The 20953-nt window shown below is 38.1% G+C and overlaps 1 protein-coding gene across 1 annotated transcript; it reads left to right on the top strand.

Moving 5' to 3' along the window:
• The first annotated feature begins 509 nt into the window (after positions 1-509).
• Positions 510-12751, top strand: LOC136878846 (tubulin alpha-1 chain). Its single transcript, XM_067152378.2, has 3 exons — positions 510-603; positions 6380-6602; positions 11513-12751. Exons 1-3 carry the CDS (start codon positions 601-603, stop codon positions 12637-12639), a joined length of 1353 nt encoding a protein of 450 aa, XP_067008479.1. The 5' UTR covers positions 510-600; the 3' UTR covers positions 12640-12751.
• The last annotated feature ends 8202 nt before the right edge of the window (positions 12752-20953 follow it).

The raw sequence follows: 20953 nt of genomic DNA, 5'->3' as shown, positions 1-20953 counted from the left end.
GTCCGAGGGATAAACCAACCCTGGAGAGTAAATAAATAAATAAATAAATAAATAAATAAATAAATAAATAAATAAAAAAGACCACCCTACTCCACTAAATGATTGCTTAGATCACTTCTCAGTGTTCCCCGCGTACGGGATGTAAGTACAGTTGCTCTGATATTCCGTTTTGTAAGCAGGCGATTTAAACAGAAGAGTGGATTTTACGTTACGCTACGCTACATACGTACTGATGGAACATGCTGTTATACTACGGTCCTTGTGGCGAGGAGGCATATGCATAGAAATCGAGTCTGGTAGGAGCAAGGACAATGCCCACAACCACACCTCCTCCTCAACAGGTAAGGTTTTCTTGGCCCACACAAACCACTCCTACATGCTACGACCGAACGCGTCTTGTACCTTCCCTTATATGATTACAGACCGAAGGATCATGACGTCACTTAAAATCTTGTCCAACCAATCACGTTGCTGCTGTCCCTTTAACTTTAAAGGCTATATAACAGAGCGGTAAGCTTCGCCGATTCAACTGACAGTTTGGAGAAGCCACATCGCACGCTTCTATCAAACGCAACACTTAGTGCTTTAAATACCATCAAAATGGTGAGTTCTCAACAACTATTATTTACAGTGATGTTATATTTATCGGGCCATAGATACATGTGTTAATAATAATAATAATAATAATAGTTCTACGAACTACGTTTACGGTTTTCGAAGACGCTGAGGTGCAGAAATTTTGTCTCGACGGAGTTCTTTTACGTACGTAAATCTTCCGGCGCGAGGCTGGTGATCTGAGCTAGTTCAAACACAACCGGACTGAGTCAGAATCGAACCGCGGACTTGGGCTCAGAAGGTCAGCACTGTACCGTCTGAGTCATTCAAACCGGCATAGATCTTTTATATTCCTATTCTGTTCTAAGGGTTCAAAGAAATATGGTGTGTTCTAGAAATATGATGTCTTCCTTTAAGGAGTAATACTATTTTCCGTAGAAATAGATTATTCACAGAAGAAACTGAGTTTGACACTCGGAATATTAATTGGAAAGTTAGTTTCGAGTGCACTATTGAAAAACTGATAATAAAGTATGAAAATCCGTGTATTTTATAGCTGAGTGTTAGTCGCTAGCATTTCTCCATTTCTGGACGTCTAACGGGTAATCGAATCCATGTCCTCCTGGGTGAACCAATCACAACTTTGTCGGCAATACTAGGCAGCCACAATTAATTATTTGTAACTTTTATTTAAGTAAAGAATACAGACAAATTTATGCAGAGTTCACTAAGATTATTTTTATTTGCAGATTTTATAATTTCATTTTAAATATATAGGTGCCTAATTCTGTATCAGTATTTAAGGAATGGAATAATGATTTTTCTCTCGTTCTTTTGATGCTCATATAAGAAAAATGTATCAGAAGTACGTGGTGTAGTCTATATAATATATCCGGTATATACTCATCACATTAAACGTTGTACATTGAACGGCTCGAAGACGCACACCACCCCACTCTGGTCATAGAAGTATAGGTCAGTTCTATGGGGGGAAAATGCAGAAGCGATTCTCAGACATTGTCTAGTTTTGAAAATGATAACTTTGAAATTCTGTTCATAAATCTAAGAGGTACCGACTGGGGCTATTATTTTGTATGAATTCACTGATATTGATAATGCAGTGAACTGCTTCTGCTCCAATCTATACGGGGAAGTAAACATATTAGTTCCTTAAACAACTTCACGGAAATACCCTGTAGCTTGTGGTTTACGATTCTATAATTCAGGAGTGGGAAACTAAAACTCTTGTCGGATTAATTCATTAGTCAGTTTAGGACAATAAGGTCCGAAATCAAATCAGCAATAAAATCAGCATATAAAAAAGCATATTGAATCTATAGAACTGGGTATAATTTACCTTCTTCGTCTTCTACGGCTTTTCCACACCTGTGGGGTCGCGGGTGCGAACTGTCACACACGTGGATTTCGTCTTGTTTTAACGTCCGGATGCCTTTCCTGACGCCAACCTTACGTGGCATTGCGTATTTCTGTGGTGATTGGTAGTGTGGTGTGTTGTCCGAATATGAAGAGTTTGTACAAACAAAAATACCTAGTCCCCGAGCCAGAAGAATGAATAAGACGCGGAGCCGATGACCTCGGATGTTAGGCCCCTTTAAACAACAACAATCATCATCATCATCATCAAAATCGCCGACACGAACGGAATCGAATCTGGCACCCTCTGAACCGAAGGCCTCAGCCCTGACCATTCGGAGAGAATTGGGCATAACTAATAATATAAAAACTTTCTGGGCGTTTATTAAAAACAAAAGAGAGAATAACAACAATGGGCAAGACGTAGCCGAGTCATTTGCGACATATTTTCAATCGGTTTACTTGTATGTAACTGGGCGAGTTGACCGTGCGCGTAGAGGCGCGCGGCTGTGTGCTTGCATCCGGGAGATAGTAGGTTCGAATCCCACTATCGGCAGCCCTGAAAATGGTTTTCCGTGGTTTCCCATTTTCACACCAGGCACGGACGCTTCCTTCCAACTCCTAGGCCTTTCCTATCCCATCGTCGCCATAAGACCTATCTGTGTCGGTGCGATGTAAAGCCCCTAGCAAAAAAAAATCCATGTATGTATGTATGTATGTATGTATGTATGTATGTATGTATGTATGTATGTATGTATGTATGTATGTATGTATGTATGTATAACAGCTCTACCATTACCTACCATAGATGGTCTAGGCATCAATGAAGGGGCGTAGTAGGGAAATTGGGAGTGAGGTTGTTTCTCGTTGCTTTCCTCACTGAGCCAGACGTTGCTATTACATATCCCTGAAATGCGTGCACCAACCGACCTTATGAGCAACATTTTCACACCGTTCATAGAGGGACTGGCTGCATAAGGAATGGTATTGCTAGCATCGCTCATACCTCGGTCACTTTCATATTGTCGAAGCCAAGGATAAGACTGAGACAGATCAATGAAAGTAACAAAATGTATTGCTTTAGCCCATACCAGAAGACATAGTGCACTGTAGACACTAGGTCTCGCCGGCAAAGGTTTGTAAGTCAAATACTGCATTCTTAGCTATCCACCAGTCACTACCGACACACTGTGCGTTGACAAAGTTACCTTACATGAGGTTGCAGTAGCTATTTTATACAAATTGAAACCTAAATTATCAGATGGTCCAGCTCGCATCCCGCCATACATAATTAAGGGTTGTGCAGGTGTTCATAAATACCCTCTCCTTTTGATATACCGTACAACTTAGTGATCGAAACTGCCACATTTCCATCTATCTGGAAAATAAGTCGTGTATATCCAATTTTGGAATCAGGAAGTCCAATGTTAATAAGTAATTACCGACCGATATGTATCATCAGCAATAGCGAACATTTTAAAACTCATTTAATGCCATAGACTTTCCATTTACGTAAGATCTTTAATATAATATTAAAATAAAACGGTTTCCTCTCCCCGACGTTCTACTATCACATACAGTATATGATTAACTTTACAGAATCAGTTTTCACGGAACCAGATGAGGGAGAACAGATTAATGTTGCATTCATAGACTTTCAGAAGGCATTTGACAAAATAAAACAAACGCGCTCCTGAAGAAACTAAAAATTGTAGGATTCTCTGATTCGCTTATACGCCTGTTTAGTTCCCATATCAATGGCAGGAAGCAACGTGTACCATTTCAAAAAAAAAAATCTGAAGAATTTACAGTAAATTCGGGTATAGTTCAGGAGTCAATTCGTCTATTCTAGGACCTTTGGTATTCCTATTATAAAACGATCTGCTGAAAAGAATAAAATATTTGAATTGCCTTTTACGGTATACACTGACGATTTCGAGGTACAGTATATAGAACTTTTTTTTTTTTTTTTTTTTTTTTTTTTTTGCTAGTTGCTTTACGTCGCACCGACCACAGATAGGTCTTATGGCAACGACGGGATAGGAAAGGTCTAGGAGTTGGAAGGAAGCGTCCGTGGACTTAATTAAGGTACAGCCCCAGCATTTGCCTCGTGTGAAAATGGGAAACCACGGAAAACCATCTTCAGGGCTGCCGAAAGTGGGATTCGAACCCACTATCTCCCGGATGCAAGCTCACAGCCGCGTGCCCCTGCCCGCACGGCCAACTCGCCCGGTATACAGGGTTATTCATCTAACCTGTTACACAGAAATAACTTCTAAACCATTAAAGATATCGGCGTTCTGTTTTCATATTCGTAAATGGTACCCAAGGCCTTGTAAAATAACGTGCTACTTAGTTTCATGGGGTGATTAATAACAGAGATATTGATATTAACTCAAAATTTTTAAATGGAACGGCACAAATTCATACAGCTGGTCTAAAAGATCAACTGCGTACAAGTTCAAATATGTAAGTATTTTCAAAATCGGATAATTACTTTTTGAGATATAAATAAGAACAGCATGCGTGGTTTTGCTGCCGCATCAGACGGCGTGAAGTCGGGCAAGGATATATTGAGGCGCAAGCTGCTTCCTGGCCTTGATTCCTGCCACAGAACGGATACCAGGCATGTACTATAAACATAATGCGATGTACGCTAACATACCCTGGGTGTGCAACGTTATTGTATGACTGACGAACACACAACGGGGAAGGGAGATTAAAGTTGTATTGTTTTCTTTTGACATGTAACAAGTTGCGCTCAGTTTAGCGTTTTTTCCTCACGGATGGGAATTGGAAGGATTTGGAAAGGAAGTCGGCCGTGGCCTATCACAAAGGTACCTATCCGGTATTTGCCTGGTGTTGAACATGGGACACCATTGAAAATCACTTTCAGGTTGGGCGAGGTAGGACTCGAACCTACGCTCTCCCGAATGCATGCTACTACAGTCGCGCATGAACTCTGCGGAGATTAATGCGTGTAAAATAAAACATAAATAATAATGTTGCTGCCATCTCACCACGATCAGCTCTGAACATTTGCTTTTATAGAAGGGGGGGGGGTCTTCCGGTGTTTTGTGTTATGTTTATTTCTCAACTCATACAGTAGTATGAACTGTACACTAAAACCAGTGACAATTATATCTTTCGTTATGTTCCTTTCAAGGCAATGTACTTATTTTATTCGTTTTAAACGCATCAACCCTTTCTGTCCTGTCATGTGTTCGTCTGTCATACACACTTTGCAAACCCATCACATGTTTACGAGGTGCTTACATGCCTGGTATCCATTCTGTGGCTGAACTCGCTCCCAGGCAACTGCTTGCGCCTCAATATGTCCTTGCCCGACTTCACGCCGTCTGATGCGGCATGCAAAACAGTGCATGCTGTTCTTACTTATATCTGAAAAAGTAATTATCCGATTTTGAAAATGCTTACATATTTGAACTTGTACGCAGATTAACTTTTAAATCAGCTGTATGAATTTATGCCATTCTATTTAAAAATATGGAGTTAATGTCAATATCTCGGTTGTTAATCACCCCATGAGACTAAGTAGCACGTTATTTTACAAGACCCTGCGTACCATTTACGAATATGAAAACAGAATGCTGATATCTTTAATGGTTTAGAAGTTATTTATGTGTAACATGTTAGGTGAATAACCCTGTATATAGAACACTTGTGATACCTACTGAATGCAACTTACTTCAAACATACCTAAAAAGTATAATGGAATAAACTACAACAGAAAAAAATATTAGAATTAAATGTAGCAATGTGTTTCATTGTTGTTCATGGGAAGTTAGGTTGTAGCCTCTGAAAGCCGTGAATGAAACGAAAGAGCTCTGGGTATTGCTAGTTAGAGAACTAATGTTCACTCCCCACGCACAGAAAAAAAGCAGCCGAATGAAATAATATACTGGAATTCGTTATCAGGAACAAATAAAAACATTTAAAAACACGAATGCATGTTAACGGCATGAATGTTAAATGTTAAGCGAAATTCCGTACCATCATACAGTGACGCTTTGTTTGAATTTTGTAAAATAGTAAGCTTTATAGTTGTGTACCATTACTTCAAATTAGATATCATTCTAATGAAATCTAAGCTATTTTGACTTTCACTTTCTAGTTTTAATATTTATCTTCATTTATAATAAATGTAGTAGTATCTAGATATTCATAAATAACTGTATGAATATCGAATTGTGTAAATTTAAGCCACTGTAATTGGGATGTAACATCCGGAAGTGTGGAAATAAATAAATAAATTAATTGCCTACATAGAAACGTCAAACTTTGCGATATTGTACACAGCTGATGCCTCATATCCATGATCACTGGTTCGCATAGAAAACAGCGTTCTATGAAGCAGAATGAATCGCTGTTTAGATTATAGATGTGTTAAGGTACTTGTTTAAAACAAAGCATTTATTTCGTATTTCAGAGGGAGTGCATTTCAGTTCACGTTGGACAAGCTGGAGTACAGATCGGCAATGCTTGTTGGGAGCTGTACTGCCTGGAACATGGTATCCAGCCTGATGGCCAGATGCCTTCCGATAAAACCATCGGGGGTGGAGACGACAGTTTTACCACTTTCTTCAGTGAAACCGGAGCTGGAAAACATATCCCACGAGCTGTATTTGTAGACTTGGAGCCGACTGTAGTAGGTATGTAGGCCCTAATATGTTGATTAAAAGTAATTTAGGGACCAATATCATTAAACTCACTGTGCTGAACTACGATCAGTTTCATAAATCTAGAGGTAATGACTATTATGTTAGTCATTTTGAAGCTTCTCTTGCTTCCGATGTTTGTCATCTTTGACAGAATTAATTTCGCAATATTGGTGCGTTCGATATTTTAACTTAGTTGTCAATCGGTACAGTAGTTTAAGCTTTATGAAAGAAATCGCTGAATGCCTATTAGTTAATTTTTATTTTTATTGTTATTTTATTATTATTTCTAATGTAATTAAACTTAAAAACTGTTATGTAATAAATCTAAACACATGACGAATTCTTTGTTATAGACTATATCCGCCTTGAAATTGTAACAGAACTGCGTAACCTCGGCTCCTAAGGTAGGCATGCACTATGTTAGGAATCACTGGTTTTCTGGGAAAGGTTACTGAAAATGATCGGTCATTGATTTTACTTATTCAGAAGCATGCTCAGTTTCCTTAACTTGACAGCTTTTAAAATTCAGCCTTGCTTGTATTTTTAATTGACACATTGTATAATGTACAGTACGGTTATAATAATAATAATAATAATAATAATAATAATAATAATATATGGGCTGTGGTGCCCACATGCCTTCCATTAGCTCGATTTATCTCAAGGCACCATACTATCATCGTCGTGTTGAAATCGTCCTTGAGGTTTGTTAGGATAAAAAAAAAAAAAAAAAACCTTAGTCGTCTTCTTGGGTTTACGTGAGCATAATTGTATTATCTGTATCAGTTAAAGCCTAAGACATCTCTCTATTGGTGATAAAATTCGCTGTGCATGTTCTCTGCAAAGCTCGTTAGAGCTCCATCAAAAGATACTTAAACACATATTCAATTTTCAATCTTGATATTTTAGGCGGGAAATCTGAGATACAACGGAACTACATTGCAATATTCTATACCCAATCTCCTGTGTTCATGATATTTTTTTAGAATGCAGTGTATGGTTGTATAAGTAATTTAAGGAGCTGTTGGAAATTTTCCCCGATTTTGTTTCCCTAGTGGTTCAACGTCGCACTAACACATCGAATATTTTCGGCGACGGAAGGATGGGAAAGGCCTAGAATTGGGAAGGTAGTGGCCGTGGCCTTAATTTGCTTGGTGTGAAAAAGGAAAACTACGGAAAACCATCTTCAGAGCTGTCGACGATCTGATTCAAACCCATCATCTCCCAAATGCAAGCTCATAACTACGCGACCCTAATCGCAAGGCCAACTCGCTCGGTTTTAAGTAGTGCCATTTCAAAAGTAATTTTTAGACGGTCGAATTAAAATAGTTTACAAAATAGTTTTTATTTTTAGAACTTGTTTTACGTCACACCGACACAGATAGGTCTTATAGCGATGATGGGAGAGGAAAGGCTTAGTAGTGGGAGGGAAGCGGCCGTGGCCTCAATTAAGGTACAGCCCTGGCATTTGCCTGGTGTGAAAATGGGAAAGCATAGAAAACCATCTTTAGAGGTGTCTACAGTGGGTTTCGAAGCCACTATCTCCCAAATGCAACCTGATAGCTATGTGACCCAAGCCACGTGGCCACTTGCTCAGTATGGCCTTGTACGGCTTTTAATGCCAGGAGTTTCGGAGGACATGTTCGGCTCGCCCAGTGCGAGTCTTTCTATTTGATGTCCATTGGGAGACTTTCGAGTGATGATAGCGAGGTAGAGAGAGGGTGAAATCCACTGTCGACACATAGCCTACTTCTGTCGAGTAACACCAGCGTGTCTGCTCATGGCTTAACGTCGCCATCCGATGGTTGAATCGCCATCAGCAGCGACATATGCCTTCAATCTACATGAACACTGTGGAGAGGTTTGGAATTAAATCCAGACTTTTGCTACACAATCTAGTGTTTAGACAGTTTATAGGCTACTACCACCTCTCCTATCCTGCTGGCCAACATTCTGATGGTGATTTTTCTTTTCCCACCAACTGGAGTGTTAGTGGTGGTGATTATTGTTTTAAGAGGAAGTACAACTTGGAAAATCTCCTCCATTAACACTAATTGGAAGGAAAATAACAGAAGGGATCCGACACTTAAAAAAAATGAAGGTATCGGCCAAAGACGCCAAAGACAAGGGCCACAAAGGGCGTGAAAATGAAAAACTCTCTAGGCCTCAAATGCTCTAATACCGTTGAGGTTGGAGAAGACCAAGAGATGACCAAGGGAGGTCAGATAGGATAAATGAAAGTGAGGAGCTTGGCATAAGAAAGTGGAAGCAATGCCAAGACTCAGCTAAGGGCCCCATGATCGCCAACCCTTGCCTGGGACCCCTTATACTAGCCTCTTACAATAAGCAGGGGATATCGTGGGTGTTATTCTACCATCCCCACCCACAGGGGTCCACCAATGGGACTCGAACCTGCTAACTACGGTGTTAGACCATAAAGACTTCATGCCTGAATGACATGGCCACCATATCATTATAATAGTGACTTTTTGATACTGATTTCAGTTTCAAAATGACCTACTTTTACGCATCAGAGTGTAGAATGTTTTTATGGTACAGTAGTGTTACTCAAAATTATTCAAGTTACAAAGTTTAACATTCGGAAAAGTACCATACCATTTTTCTTCTTCTCTGTTCATTTTTCAACAGTATCTTGATCATCTTCTCTGGCTAAAAGCTTAACGGGTTTAACAGTAATGGCATCGAGCACAACAATCTACTCTAAAGAAGTCCATAGCAAACAGTTTTCAGTAGAAATGTTTACTGTAAGAAAGTCTGAACAAGGAGTGATTTCAATTTTTCTTCCCTGGAATAAGTTACAATTAAGTTACAATTTGGCAGCCAAAATATAAAAAATAAAAATCTTGTATGCAAAGCATGTGTTACACTCTCCAATTCAGTACCATACATGTTAAGAAAGTGCATTTGAAAATCTAAGAAATGATTTAGGCTAACACACTTCTTGTTTTCTTGAAAAAGTCCTCTTTTCATACCCTGAATTTTGCATCAGGGAAGATTTATGAAATTCTAAAAAGTGTCTGAGATTTTGGCCTAATTCATTCTTCAGCTCCTTTTCTTACAAATATTATTATATTTTCTCTGAAATTAATGCAGAGTCAGTGCACCGAGAAGAGGAACAGTTTGGTTGTAAATTCTGTAAAAAGCATACCTTTTGTACAGTATAACTAAACTTCTTCAGGGATGTAACCTGTTAACCGTTTCATTTCTCACCTACAAACCGATCAGAATCTGCCAAAGAAGACACAATCTACAGTAAAATATTCTTGGGCAAGTCAGGAGGGAGCATAGAGGATGTCAAGAGTACCGTTACTCTTCCTTGATATGATATGTTCTTTTTTTTTAAAAAAAATTTTTAATGGGAGGGTGTTTTCTGTTGAAGAAAGGAAGGCAGCATCTCTCAGAATAAAGAAATATTGGGCTGATAAGAAATCAAAAAACCTTTGTATAATTAACTAAAGTGGTCCAATGTAGGCTGTAAAATAAATAATACTGTGCTATTAACTTGTAAAATACCCATATCTCTATAACGGAAAGTAAACTACAGAACTTATAATAAAAATTGAACTATTTTATTTCATAAAACAGTGATATTGATAAGTTTTATAGAGAGTGATATAGAATGTTGTACCATGATCATACGGAATACCAGAGAATGATATTTACAAGGCTTACATCTTCTTCATCCATTCCTTTTTCCAGATTCTCTCCAGGTAGGGTAGTGTACCAAAGCCCTCCACCTTACTCGATCTTTCCACCATTCCTCTTCTAGTACTCCTCCATCACATGAAAACCATACGGTACTTACTTTTTGGATGTTCTATAGGTACTGTATTATATGCTGTAAAAAAATTAATGATGTAATGTAAAGTCTTGTGTAAAGAAACAAATAGAATTCATTTCATAGTGCATTTACCAGAGTTCTCTAGTTTGCTCTTCTAACCAAAATAAGATAGCTGTTGCATTCTGTTTTTTGTACTATTCTGTGCAACGTGCTATGTTTGTTACAATACCAGAATTTGTAAAACTGCACCCCATATGTTTTATAATTAATTTGACTCCTAAACGACAATATAAGAACTGTGTTCTTATCAGTAGAAAGATGCAAAGTGCCATATTTATAAACAGTAAGTTATTGACTTAAAAAAATTGTGTCTGATAAACAGTTTACAATAGTAGATTTATTTTGAGAGTTAAATGAAAATTTTGACTGATATTTAAGAGTCGACTGATGACAAATTTAAAATTATCACACTGAGAAATAAACAAAAATGGCAGTTTATGAAAGGTGCTAGCTAAGTCATGCAAACATTTCATACATGCTGTGTTAAATTTCTTGTTCTTCCTGACCAAATAATGAACCATAGTTTTTAAATCATTCTTTATTAGAGGGGCATAAAATGTATAGATGAGCTAACTTCTGACATTGCTGATAACTATTTACATGTTTCCCATTTTTTCAGAACTTTTATCTTACAGTGAAATTCACTGTATGACTCTTTGGCATGGATTCATGCCAATTCTGATGAGTCTTAGGTGATGCTGATAGCTTTCAAATACTCAGAGTTTAAAACTGATAATCCTCTTAACCATATTTTGAGTATCAAATATTTTAATTAAAAAAAAAAAAATTGCAAATCCTCAAACATCAAATCCAGGCAATGGAAGGAAATCAAGACATATCAATAGAACATCACACCTTCATTTGTGAGAGTCTGAGGACTGGACACCACTGTCTAGCCTTGATTAAATGCCCTAGCACTTTCCACCTTCCTAGTAAAGATATCTAAGGTTTTTCTTTTAAATTGGACATTTTGTACCTTTCTTCTGATAAGTATCAAATTGTTCGTTGCATGGGATATTAAACACCAATTTTCTTTCAGATGAGGTACGCACTGGCACATATCGACAACTTTTCCATCCTGAACAACTTATTACTGGAAAGGAGGATGCTGCAAACAACTATGCTAGAGGACATTATACCATTGGAAAGGAAATAGTCGACTTGGTGCTAGATCGAATTAGGAAGCTAGCTGATCAATGTACAGGCTTGCAGGGTTTCCTCATCTTCCACTCATTTGGTGGTGGCACTGGCTCCGGGTTCACGTCCCTCCTTATGGAGAGGCTATCTGTTGACTACGGCAAGAAGAGTAAACTTGAGTTTGCCATCTACCCTGCTCCCCAGGTATCTACTGCTGTCGTCGAACCATACAATTCCATCCTGACCACACACACCACACTTGAACATTCCGACTGCGCATTTATGGTTGACAACGAAGCCATCTACGATATCTGTCGCCGCAACTTGGACATTGAACGCCCGACCTACACCAATTTGAACAGACTGATTGGTCAGATTGTGTCCTCAATCACTGCTTCTCTTAGATTTGATGGTGCCCTTAATGTAGACCTGACTGAATTCCAGACCAACTTGGTTCCCTACCCTAGAATTCACTTCCCACTGGTAACTTACGCCCCAGTCATTTCTGCTGAGAAAGCCTACCATGAGCAACTGTCTGTAGCAGAGATTACCAATGCCTGCTTTGAACCTGCCAACCAGATGGTGAAGTGTGATCCTCGTCATGGAAAATATATGGCTTGTTGCATGCTTTACCGAGGAGATGTTGTTCCCAAAGATGTGAATGCTGCCATCGCAACCATCAAAACGAAGCGTACCATTCAGTTCGTAGACTGGTGTCCAACTGGCTTCAAGGTGGGTATTAACTATCAGCCACCAACCATAGTTCCTGGTGGAGATCTTGCTAAGGTCCAACGAGCAGTATGTATGTTGTCCAACACCACAGCAATTGCTGAGGCTTGGGCACGTCTTGATCATAAGTTTGATCTCATGTATGCCAAGCGTGCTTTCGTTCACTGGTACGTTGGAGAGGGTATGGAGGAAGGTGAATTTTCTGAAGCTCGTGAGGATTTGGCTGCCCTGGAAAAGGATTATGAAGAAGTTGGAATGGAATCTGTTGAAGGAGGTGGAGAAGGTGGAGATGAATATTAAATGCTACTCATTTTGTATACACTGCTGGATTTCCATTCTGTGTTATAAAAAATGTAAATGCAAAAGCACTGATGTAAAGTATTTTTGAATAAAGATGCATTGCATATTTAAATTATTTGTCTTTGATTTTACTAAGTTTTATTTTTCAGACTATTCCTTAGATAAGTAGGCAAAAACTTCTATGTTATATTAGAAAAACTTTGGTATCATTGGTACTGGTAGTAGAAGATCCCACTTTCTTGGGATTCAAAGTAATTTCAGGAGGAACTCCTGAAATGTCATAAAAATCTCTCAATTGTGGATTGAAGAGCTTCTGCCCCGAAGAAATTTTGTTGCTATGAAGGAGAGACTGAATTCTTCACTATACAGTAAGTAAAATAATTATTTATTTAAGACTTCCCAAAATATTTCATTTCTAAAAAAAGAAAACTTCCTTCAGCTTATCCCAGTCATTTCTGGGCATCACTGGAGCCATCAGGCTCATTCTGGGTTTTCCTGAGGGTTTATGGCTGGGTGCCCTTCTTAGCAACACATGAATTTTCAGATGAAAATTTCAATCCAAAATTGAGTGGCCTCAAATCTCAACCATATAGGTAAAAAACCATTGGCTAACCCTCCATAATAATAATGCCCTCCAATAACTTCTTTAAACATTCTATATAAAATTAAAGATAAACAAATTAAGTCTGCTTACAAGTCAATAAAATTGTTTAAGACAATAGTAAAGATATTTTTTTACCACTAAACAAGTTAGCTTTGCTGTACAGGTTACATAAATGTAAACTATCACTCAGGAGATGGTGGGTTCAAACCCTACCATCGACACTCCTAAAGATGGTTTTCCCAGCACTGCAGAAAACTTACCTGTCTTAATGCCAACAGTATACAGCTAAGCGAGTCCCTACTCGCCAGTAGTCTCTGGCTTCCATCAGGTAGTGTAGAATGGATGCATGGTAGATGACTGAAGTGAATGGGCACCAGAAGTACATCAAGCAGCTAAATAATTAACTTGAGTCATTTTATATAGTAGTAGCTGTTTAATAAGTGTTATTTCTGCTGTTCATTAAGATTACTGTACAAATGGCAAAGAATTACTTTAATAACAAACGCATTAGGTACCCCTCCATCAATCGCAAGTGACTATGGTTTTACTTTTATATGGTATAAAATATTTACTTCTGCATAATAACAAAATAATCACTTCATCCCAATATCTGAAACTTCATGACCAACAACATAATGCTTGCATTATTATTTCTTTTCAATAATGGATGAACCAAAGATGGTCAACAATCCAAAAATCATAATCAGCAGCAATATGATTACTGAGAGACTTCCATATAATAACTTACATGTCTCAGTGACCTCGAATAAAATTACAAAACAAGCTAATAATGTTTTTCTTTGCACCCTTAAAACGACTACCCTCACCACTATAGCTCATAATTTATTTGAAGACTGTAAAATAATGTAAAGATTCTTTAAGTTATCATAATGTAGCCCACCTAAATATCAGGATAATTATAATGCCTATAACATACCTGTAATGCATGTATTTTTACAGGTATGTTACATGTGTTATAATGTACTGTACTGTAGTGTACTGTAATGTGATAGTGTGTTTTATACATCTTAAGACACCCAGGACTTGTTTAGTTTCTTTTTGAGGAAAGTGTAGGCGGTAAACACAATATGGGTAGACCAAGGTATGAATATTACAAACAGATTAGAGTTGATGTAGGATGTAATAGTTATGTAAAAATGAAAAGGTTAGCACAGGATAGGGTGGCATGGTGCACTGCATCAAATGAATTTAGACATATGACCCAAACAACAACATGTTCTTATCATTCACAGCTGCTAGCTTTGATTAAGAAAAGAAAAATAAGACGGTGTTTGATATATCTATCTGATTTCTCAATAACCTTTCAAAAAATCCCCAATTATTCATGTTTTTAATTTTAACCTACACTAAGTCGTCAATTGATGAGGAATACCAACCTATTATACTCGTAGATTGTCTACTTTTTTGAGGGCAGATTCCTTATGTTAATCTATTTCACGGTGTGTTAAAGAAGTGTGTGTGTGTGTCTGTGTGTGTTTGTGCATGCTCCTAAAGTAAAAACAGCTATTTGCTAAGTGGTGGGAAGAAAAAGAGCAAGACATATTTTGAAGTTCTCCTTTTATCAGTCCATAACATATATTGTAATTAAGACATCAATATTCATTCTTTTCCAAAATATTGAAAAAACTACATTATGACAGAAAATTAAAGAAAAAGAGATATTTTGAATAAAAGAACTATTTTAAAATATCTTTTAGGTTAATTACAGTATCAGTACATGACAAAATACTGATTGCTGGTCTTCTTTGCTAGTGTGGCCGTTGGTGATAAATTGTCAGTTCTTCCTACAAGGGTTAATGAATATCTTCCAGAGCAGCAGCTTCATGAGTTTGTGGGGCAATTTGCCAGAGCAAGAACAGATTTTGCACCCTGAACATGGTTTTCCAAGGTTTCCCATTTTCACACCAAGCAAATGATGAGGCTGTACCGTAATTAAAGCCACGGTCGCTTCCTTCACACTCCTAGCCCTTTCTATCTGCGTTGGTGTGACATAAAGGAAATTGTAAAAAAAAATCTGTCTTTAAAGAATAAGACTATTGGGTTTTATTTACTTTCTTTTGTTGATATCATCCTGTAGTCCTTGGCTCATTTCTTCAGAGATGCAGTCTCTAGTCATGTTCTCAGTCATGCTTCCTGTCTGGGTGCTGGCTGAGATATTGAATTTCCTTGTAGCAATAATATGTTCACACTCATAGTGTTGGCCTAATTAATGCAGAGAAGTCCAGGCATATATGTATATGTGACTAACATATAAAAGCTGGCCCCGCGGTGTAGGAGTAGCATGCCTGCCTGTTACCTGGAGGACTCGGGTTCGATTCCTGGCCACGTCAGGGATTTTTACCTAGATCTGAGGGCTGGTTCGAGGTTCACTCAGCCTACATGATTACAATTGAGGAGCTGTCTGACTGAGATAGCGGCCTCGGTCTAGAAAGCCATGAATAACGGCTGAGAGGATTCATCATGCTGACCACACAACACGTCATAATCTGCAGGCCTTAGGGCTAAGCAGTGGTTGGTTGGTAGGCCAAGGCTCTTCAGGACTGTTGTGTCATGGGGTTTGTTTGTCTTCTGACTCACATATAAACTGACAAAAGATGCTGAACTAATTAGCAAGGGCACAGATGAGATTAAAACATTTCTCACTTAGTGTGTTCCAATTACGTTAGTATTGAGAGGTGAGTCCATACCAACGGTCTGCACAACCAACAACCAATATAAGACTTGCCACAGTGTTCAGACTCATGACAGTCAAGACTGATATAAAATGGCACTCATGACCAGAATAGCATCACCGGTTAAACACAAAATAACCTGGCACTCAGAATAAAAATCAGAATAGAATGAATATCCACTTCCTGAACACACACCTTTTAACCATTCACAGTTCAAACCATTTCCATCTACGTGACTTCCTGCCTGGAGTACTGGTTTGTAGTGGTTACTTCAAGGGAAAAGATTGCACGCTGATATTTGAAGTTACAACCCACCTCTTATAACTTTTGAATGTTTTCAGTAATCTGGACTTAGTGTCCACGAGCACTTCCTGTATCACTTTCTGCTTTAACAGTTGAGTAAAAAAAAAAAAAACTTTGATTGTTTAATTATGTCCTAACAACAGAATGATTGCTTGACAATATCAGTGTTTATTTTTATAGATTTACAAAATTAATATATTTATAAATTTACAATATTTAAACAGCTATTAATATAATTATATCTACTTACTGGTAATCTATTTACAATATTGAATCTGTTTGAAATTAAATTACATAAAATACTGAATATGAAAATAATAACATAGCCTATTATTAAAGACATTTATAAGAAACAAATTGTTACATAATATGTATGTATGTATGTATGTATGTATGTATGTATGTATGTATGTATGTATGTATGTTTGTTTTAGATTGCTGGTTACAAGGATAATGTCCAGATAGAGGAGGTGACTAATGCTAAAGAAGTATTAAAATTTACATATGATAATAATGATATTTACAATAAGATACATAAGTTGAAAACTAGAAAAGCGGCTGAAATTTATAAGATTTCTGGGATGTACTAGACAATGGGTTGTGATATAATGCTACATCAAAAATACTTAGGCCTACTTGATTGTTTGCATGAAGGAGTGACACCAGATGAATGGAGATTGCAACAGTAGCCCCACTGTACAAAGGAAAGGGTGATACACATAAAGTGGATAATTACAGACAAGTCAGCCTGGCATGTGTTATTTGTAACCTCTGGGAAAGCATTCTTTCTGATTACATTAGACACATTTGCAAAATTACTAACTGGTTTAATATAAGGCAGTTCAGATTTAGGACAGGTTATTCCAGTGAGACTCAACTTGTAGAATTCCAGCAAGATATAGAAGACATTTTAGATTCAGGAGATGTTAGGCCCCTTTAAACAACAAGCATCATCATCATTAGATTCAGGAGGTCAAATGGACTGTATCGCTATTGACATATCCAAGGCTTTTGATTGGGTAGATCACGGGAGACTACTGACAAAATGAGGGCTATCAGACTAGACAAAAGATTGGTTGAATGGGTGGCTAAATTTCTAGAAAATAGAACTCAGAAAATTAGAGTACCGGTAGGTGAAGCGTTATCTGATACAGTAATGATTAAGAGGAGGAGGGGGTTTCACAGAGGGCATTATTATTGGACCGTTACGTTTTCTTGTATATACATAAATAAATTATGTAAGTAAAGAACTGGAATCAAGCCTGCCTGGTGGCCATGATTGTTAAGGCATTGAAGTCTAAACAGTCTAGCACCGTGGTTAGCTGCTTTGAGTGCCGTTGGTCGAAAAAGTGTCACCATCAGAATGTTGGCCGCCAGGGTGAGGGAGGTGGTGGTATACAATTTCTAATTACTATATTGCATGCCAAAAGTCTGGATTAAATTCCAAAACCTCTCTGCAGTGCTCATATGGAGTGAGGGCATATGACACTGTTGATGGTGATTTGTCCGTCGGATGGAGATGTTAAGCCTTGAGCAGACTCCTTGGTGCTATTCAACAGGAGTAGGCTATGTGCTGGCACTGGGTTTCACTCTCTCCCTTCCTATTATCATATATTATGTCATTCATTTCATCTCATTAACTCCTCTGATGGGTCTGACGTCAGGAAGGGCATCCAGCCACGACAGATTCATCTCACCTCATACCCGACCCTGTAGAGAAACGCGACAAGGGTTGGACAAATACAGAGAATTGGAATCAGAGATCAAGATTTTTGTGGATGATGTTATATTGTATACAGTATTATTATTATTATTATTATTATTATTATTATTATTATTATTATTATTATTATTATTATTATTATTATTAGCGTATGGCAAGGAAATTATACACATAATATACAATATATACACAATAACAAAAAACATTGATTCACTTGAGGCATTAGTGTTATCTGTTATACCTGAATATCCAACTTTGCAATCCACTGTAGTGCTTCCGCTGTTGGAAATACGAAGTCTTCCAATCTACCTAAATAGCGACCTAAATAGGAACAAGGCACCTGGAATTGATGACATTTCCTCTGAATTACTGACTGCCTTAGGAGAAACCAGTATGGCAAGGTTATTCCATTTAGTGTGTAAGATGTATGAGACAGGAGAGGTCCCATCCGATTTTCGTCAGAATGTTGTTATACCTATTCCTAAGAAAGCCGGTGCTGACAGGTGTGAAAACTACTGCACCATTAGTTTACTATCTCATGCCTGCAAAATTTTAACACGTATTATTTACACAAGAATGGAAAAACAAGTTGAAGCTGAGTTGGGAGAAGATCAATTTGGCTTCAGAAGAAATGTAGGAACACGTGAAGCAATCCTGACTTTATGTCTGATCTTAGAGGATCGAATCAAGAAAGACAAGTCCACGTACATGGCATTCATAGATCTAGAAAAGGCATTCAGTAATATTGATTGGACCAAGCTATTTATGATTCTGAAGCTGATTGGGATTAGATACCGAGATCGAAGAATTATCTACAATCTGTATAAAAATCAGTCTGCAGTAATAAGAATCGAGGGCTTCGAAAAAAAAAAAAAAGAAAAAAAAGAGCAATCCAGAAAGGAGTGAGGCAAGGCTGCAGTTTGTCCCCCCTCCTCTTCAATGTTTACATAGAACAGGCAGTAAAGGAAATCAAATTTGGAAAGGGGATCACAATCCAAGGAGAGGAAATCAAAACCTTGAGATTTGCCGATGATATTGTTATTTTATCTGAGGCTGCAGAAGATCTTGAGAAGCTGCTGAATGGTATGGACGAAGTCTTGGGTAAGGAGTACAAGACGAAAATAAAGAAGTCCAAAACAAAAGTAATGGAGTGCAGTCAAACAAAGGCAGGTGATGCAGGAAATATTAAATTAGGAAATGAAGTCTTAAAGGAAGTAAATGAATATTGTTACTTGGGTAGTAAAATAACTAACGATGGCAGAAGTAAGGAGGACATAAAATGCAGATTAGCACTAGCAAGGGAGAGCTTTCTTAAGAAAAGAAATTTGCTCACTTCAAACATTGATATTGGAATTAGAAAGATGATTTTGAAGACTTTCGTGTGGAGCGTGGCATTGTATGGAAGTGAAACATGGACGATAACTAGCTCAGAAAGAAAGAGAATAGAAGCTTTTGAAATGTGGTGTTACAGAAGGATGCTGAAGGTGAGATGGATAGATCGAATCACGAATGAAGAGATACTGAATCGAATTGGCGAGAGAAGATCGATTTGGCTAAATTTGATGAGAAGAAGAGATAGAATGATAGGACACATCTTAAGACACCCAGGACTTGTTCAGCTGGTTTTTGAAGGAAGTGTTGGTGGTAAGAATGGTAGGGGTAGACCAAGGTATGAATATGACAAGCAGATTAGAGCAGATGTAGGATGCAATAGTTACGTAGAAAAGGTTAGCGCAGGATAGGGTGGCATGGACGACTGCATCAAACCAGTCTATGGACTGATGACTCAAACAACAACCAATCTACTTGGATAAGCCCATAGTTGACACTCGCTTACAATGTGGGGAATAGTCTGGCGAGGGGCTCCACAGTCACATGGTACAAAGTTCCACTTGTAGAGAGAATGCCTGCACCTTCCATGACCTGTCCTGATCCTGTTCAGTTTGGACCAAGTTGGCAGTTGGGATCCATTTGCAATTTTTTTTCCCTCTGAAGATGTTATGCAGGGGCAAGTCAGGAGAGTTATTTCAGTGGCCTTTCCACTCCTCCAAAGCATTGAAGTTGGTGGACATCTTGAGAGGAGCATCACAAAGGGGTGGATGTTGTGATTTCAGTCTTTGGAGACTAAGAGCTGGTATGTCATTTAGAACAGGTAGCAGAGGATTCTTGCAGATCTTGTTGTACTCTCGAACAAGGGCACTGGATCTTCGTAAGTTAGGTGGCATTATTCGAGACAACAGTGTGAGCCAGTGAACTGGAGTTGATCTGATGGTGCCAGATATAAGAAGCATGCTGGTATTCAATTGTGGGTCAATATACTTTGTATACGGGCTATTAATCCACATTGGAGCACAATAGTCAGCAGAAGAGAAAACCAGTGCTAAGGCTGAAGAGCGCAGGATGTTTGCAGTAGATCCCCAAGTAGTACCAGTTTGCTTCTGAATAATATTGTTTCGGGTTTTAAATAAATAAGACAATGTTGTGAGATGGCCAGCAGATAATGGTATTATGGTAAATAGGATGAAATGCCAGGTTAACTTTCACTGAGAGGAAAAGTTGTCTCAGTTTTAATTACTGTGTCGATGGGGTGATAGTACCTCATGGGAATCACTAGGGGTTAATACAAGGAATGATCTTCATTGGTGTAGCCACAATAACGAGTTTGTAAAGAAAAGTTACACATTTTTCACATGGATATGAGGGTATTTAGGGGTTGTAGTAAGGATGTAAAGGAGAAGGTGTTTAAATCTCTGGTAAGACTCCAATTAGAGTATGGTTCCAATGTACGGAACCCACACCACGATTACTTGATACGAGAACTAGAAAAAATCCAGAGGAAAGCAGCAGTTCTGGGTGATTTCTAACAAAAGAGTAGTGTTATAAAAATATTGCTAACTTGGGGTTGGGAAGACTTGGAGTAAGGAGATAAGTTGCTCACATAAGCAGTATGTTCCGAGCTGTCAGTGGACACATGGTGTGGAATGCCATTAG

Source organism: Anabrus simplex, chromosome 8 (genome assembly GCF_040414725.1).
Source record: "Anabrus simplex isolate iqAnaSimp1 chromosome 8, ASM4041472v1, whole genome shotgun sequence".
Lineage (NCBI taxonomy): Eukaryota > Metazoa > Arthropoda > Insecta > Orthoptera > Tettigoniidae > Anabrus > Anabrus simplex.
This window is presented reverse-complemented; position numbering and strand designations above follow the sequence as displayed.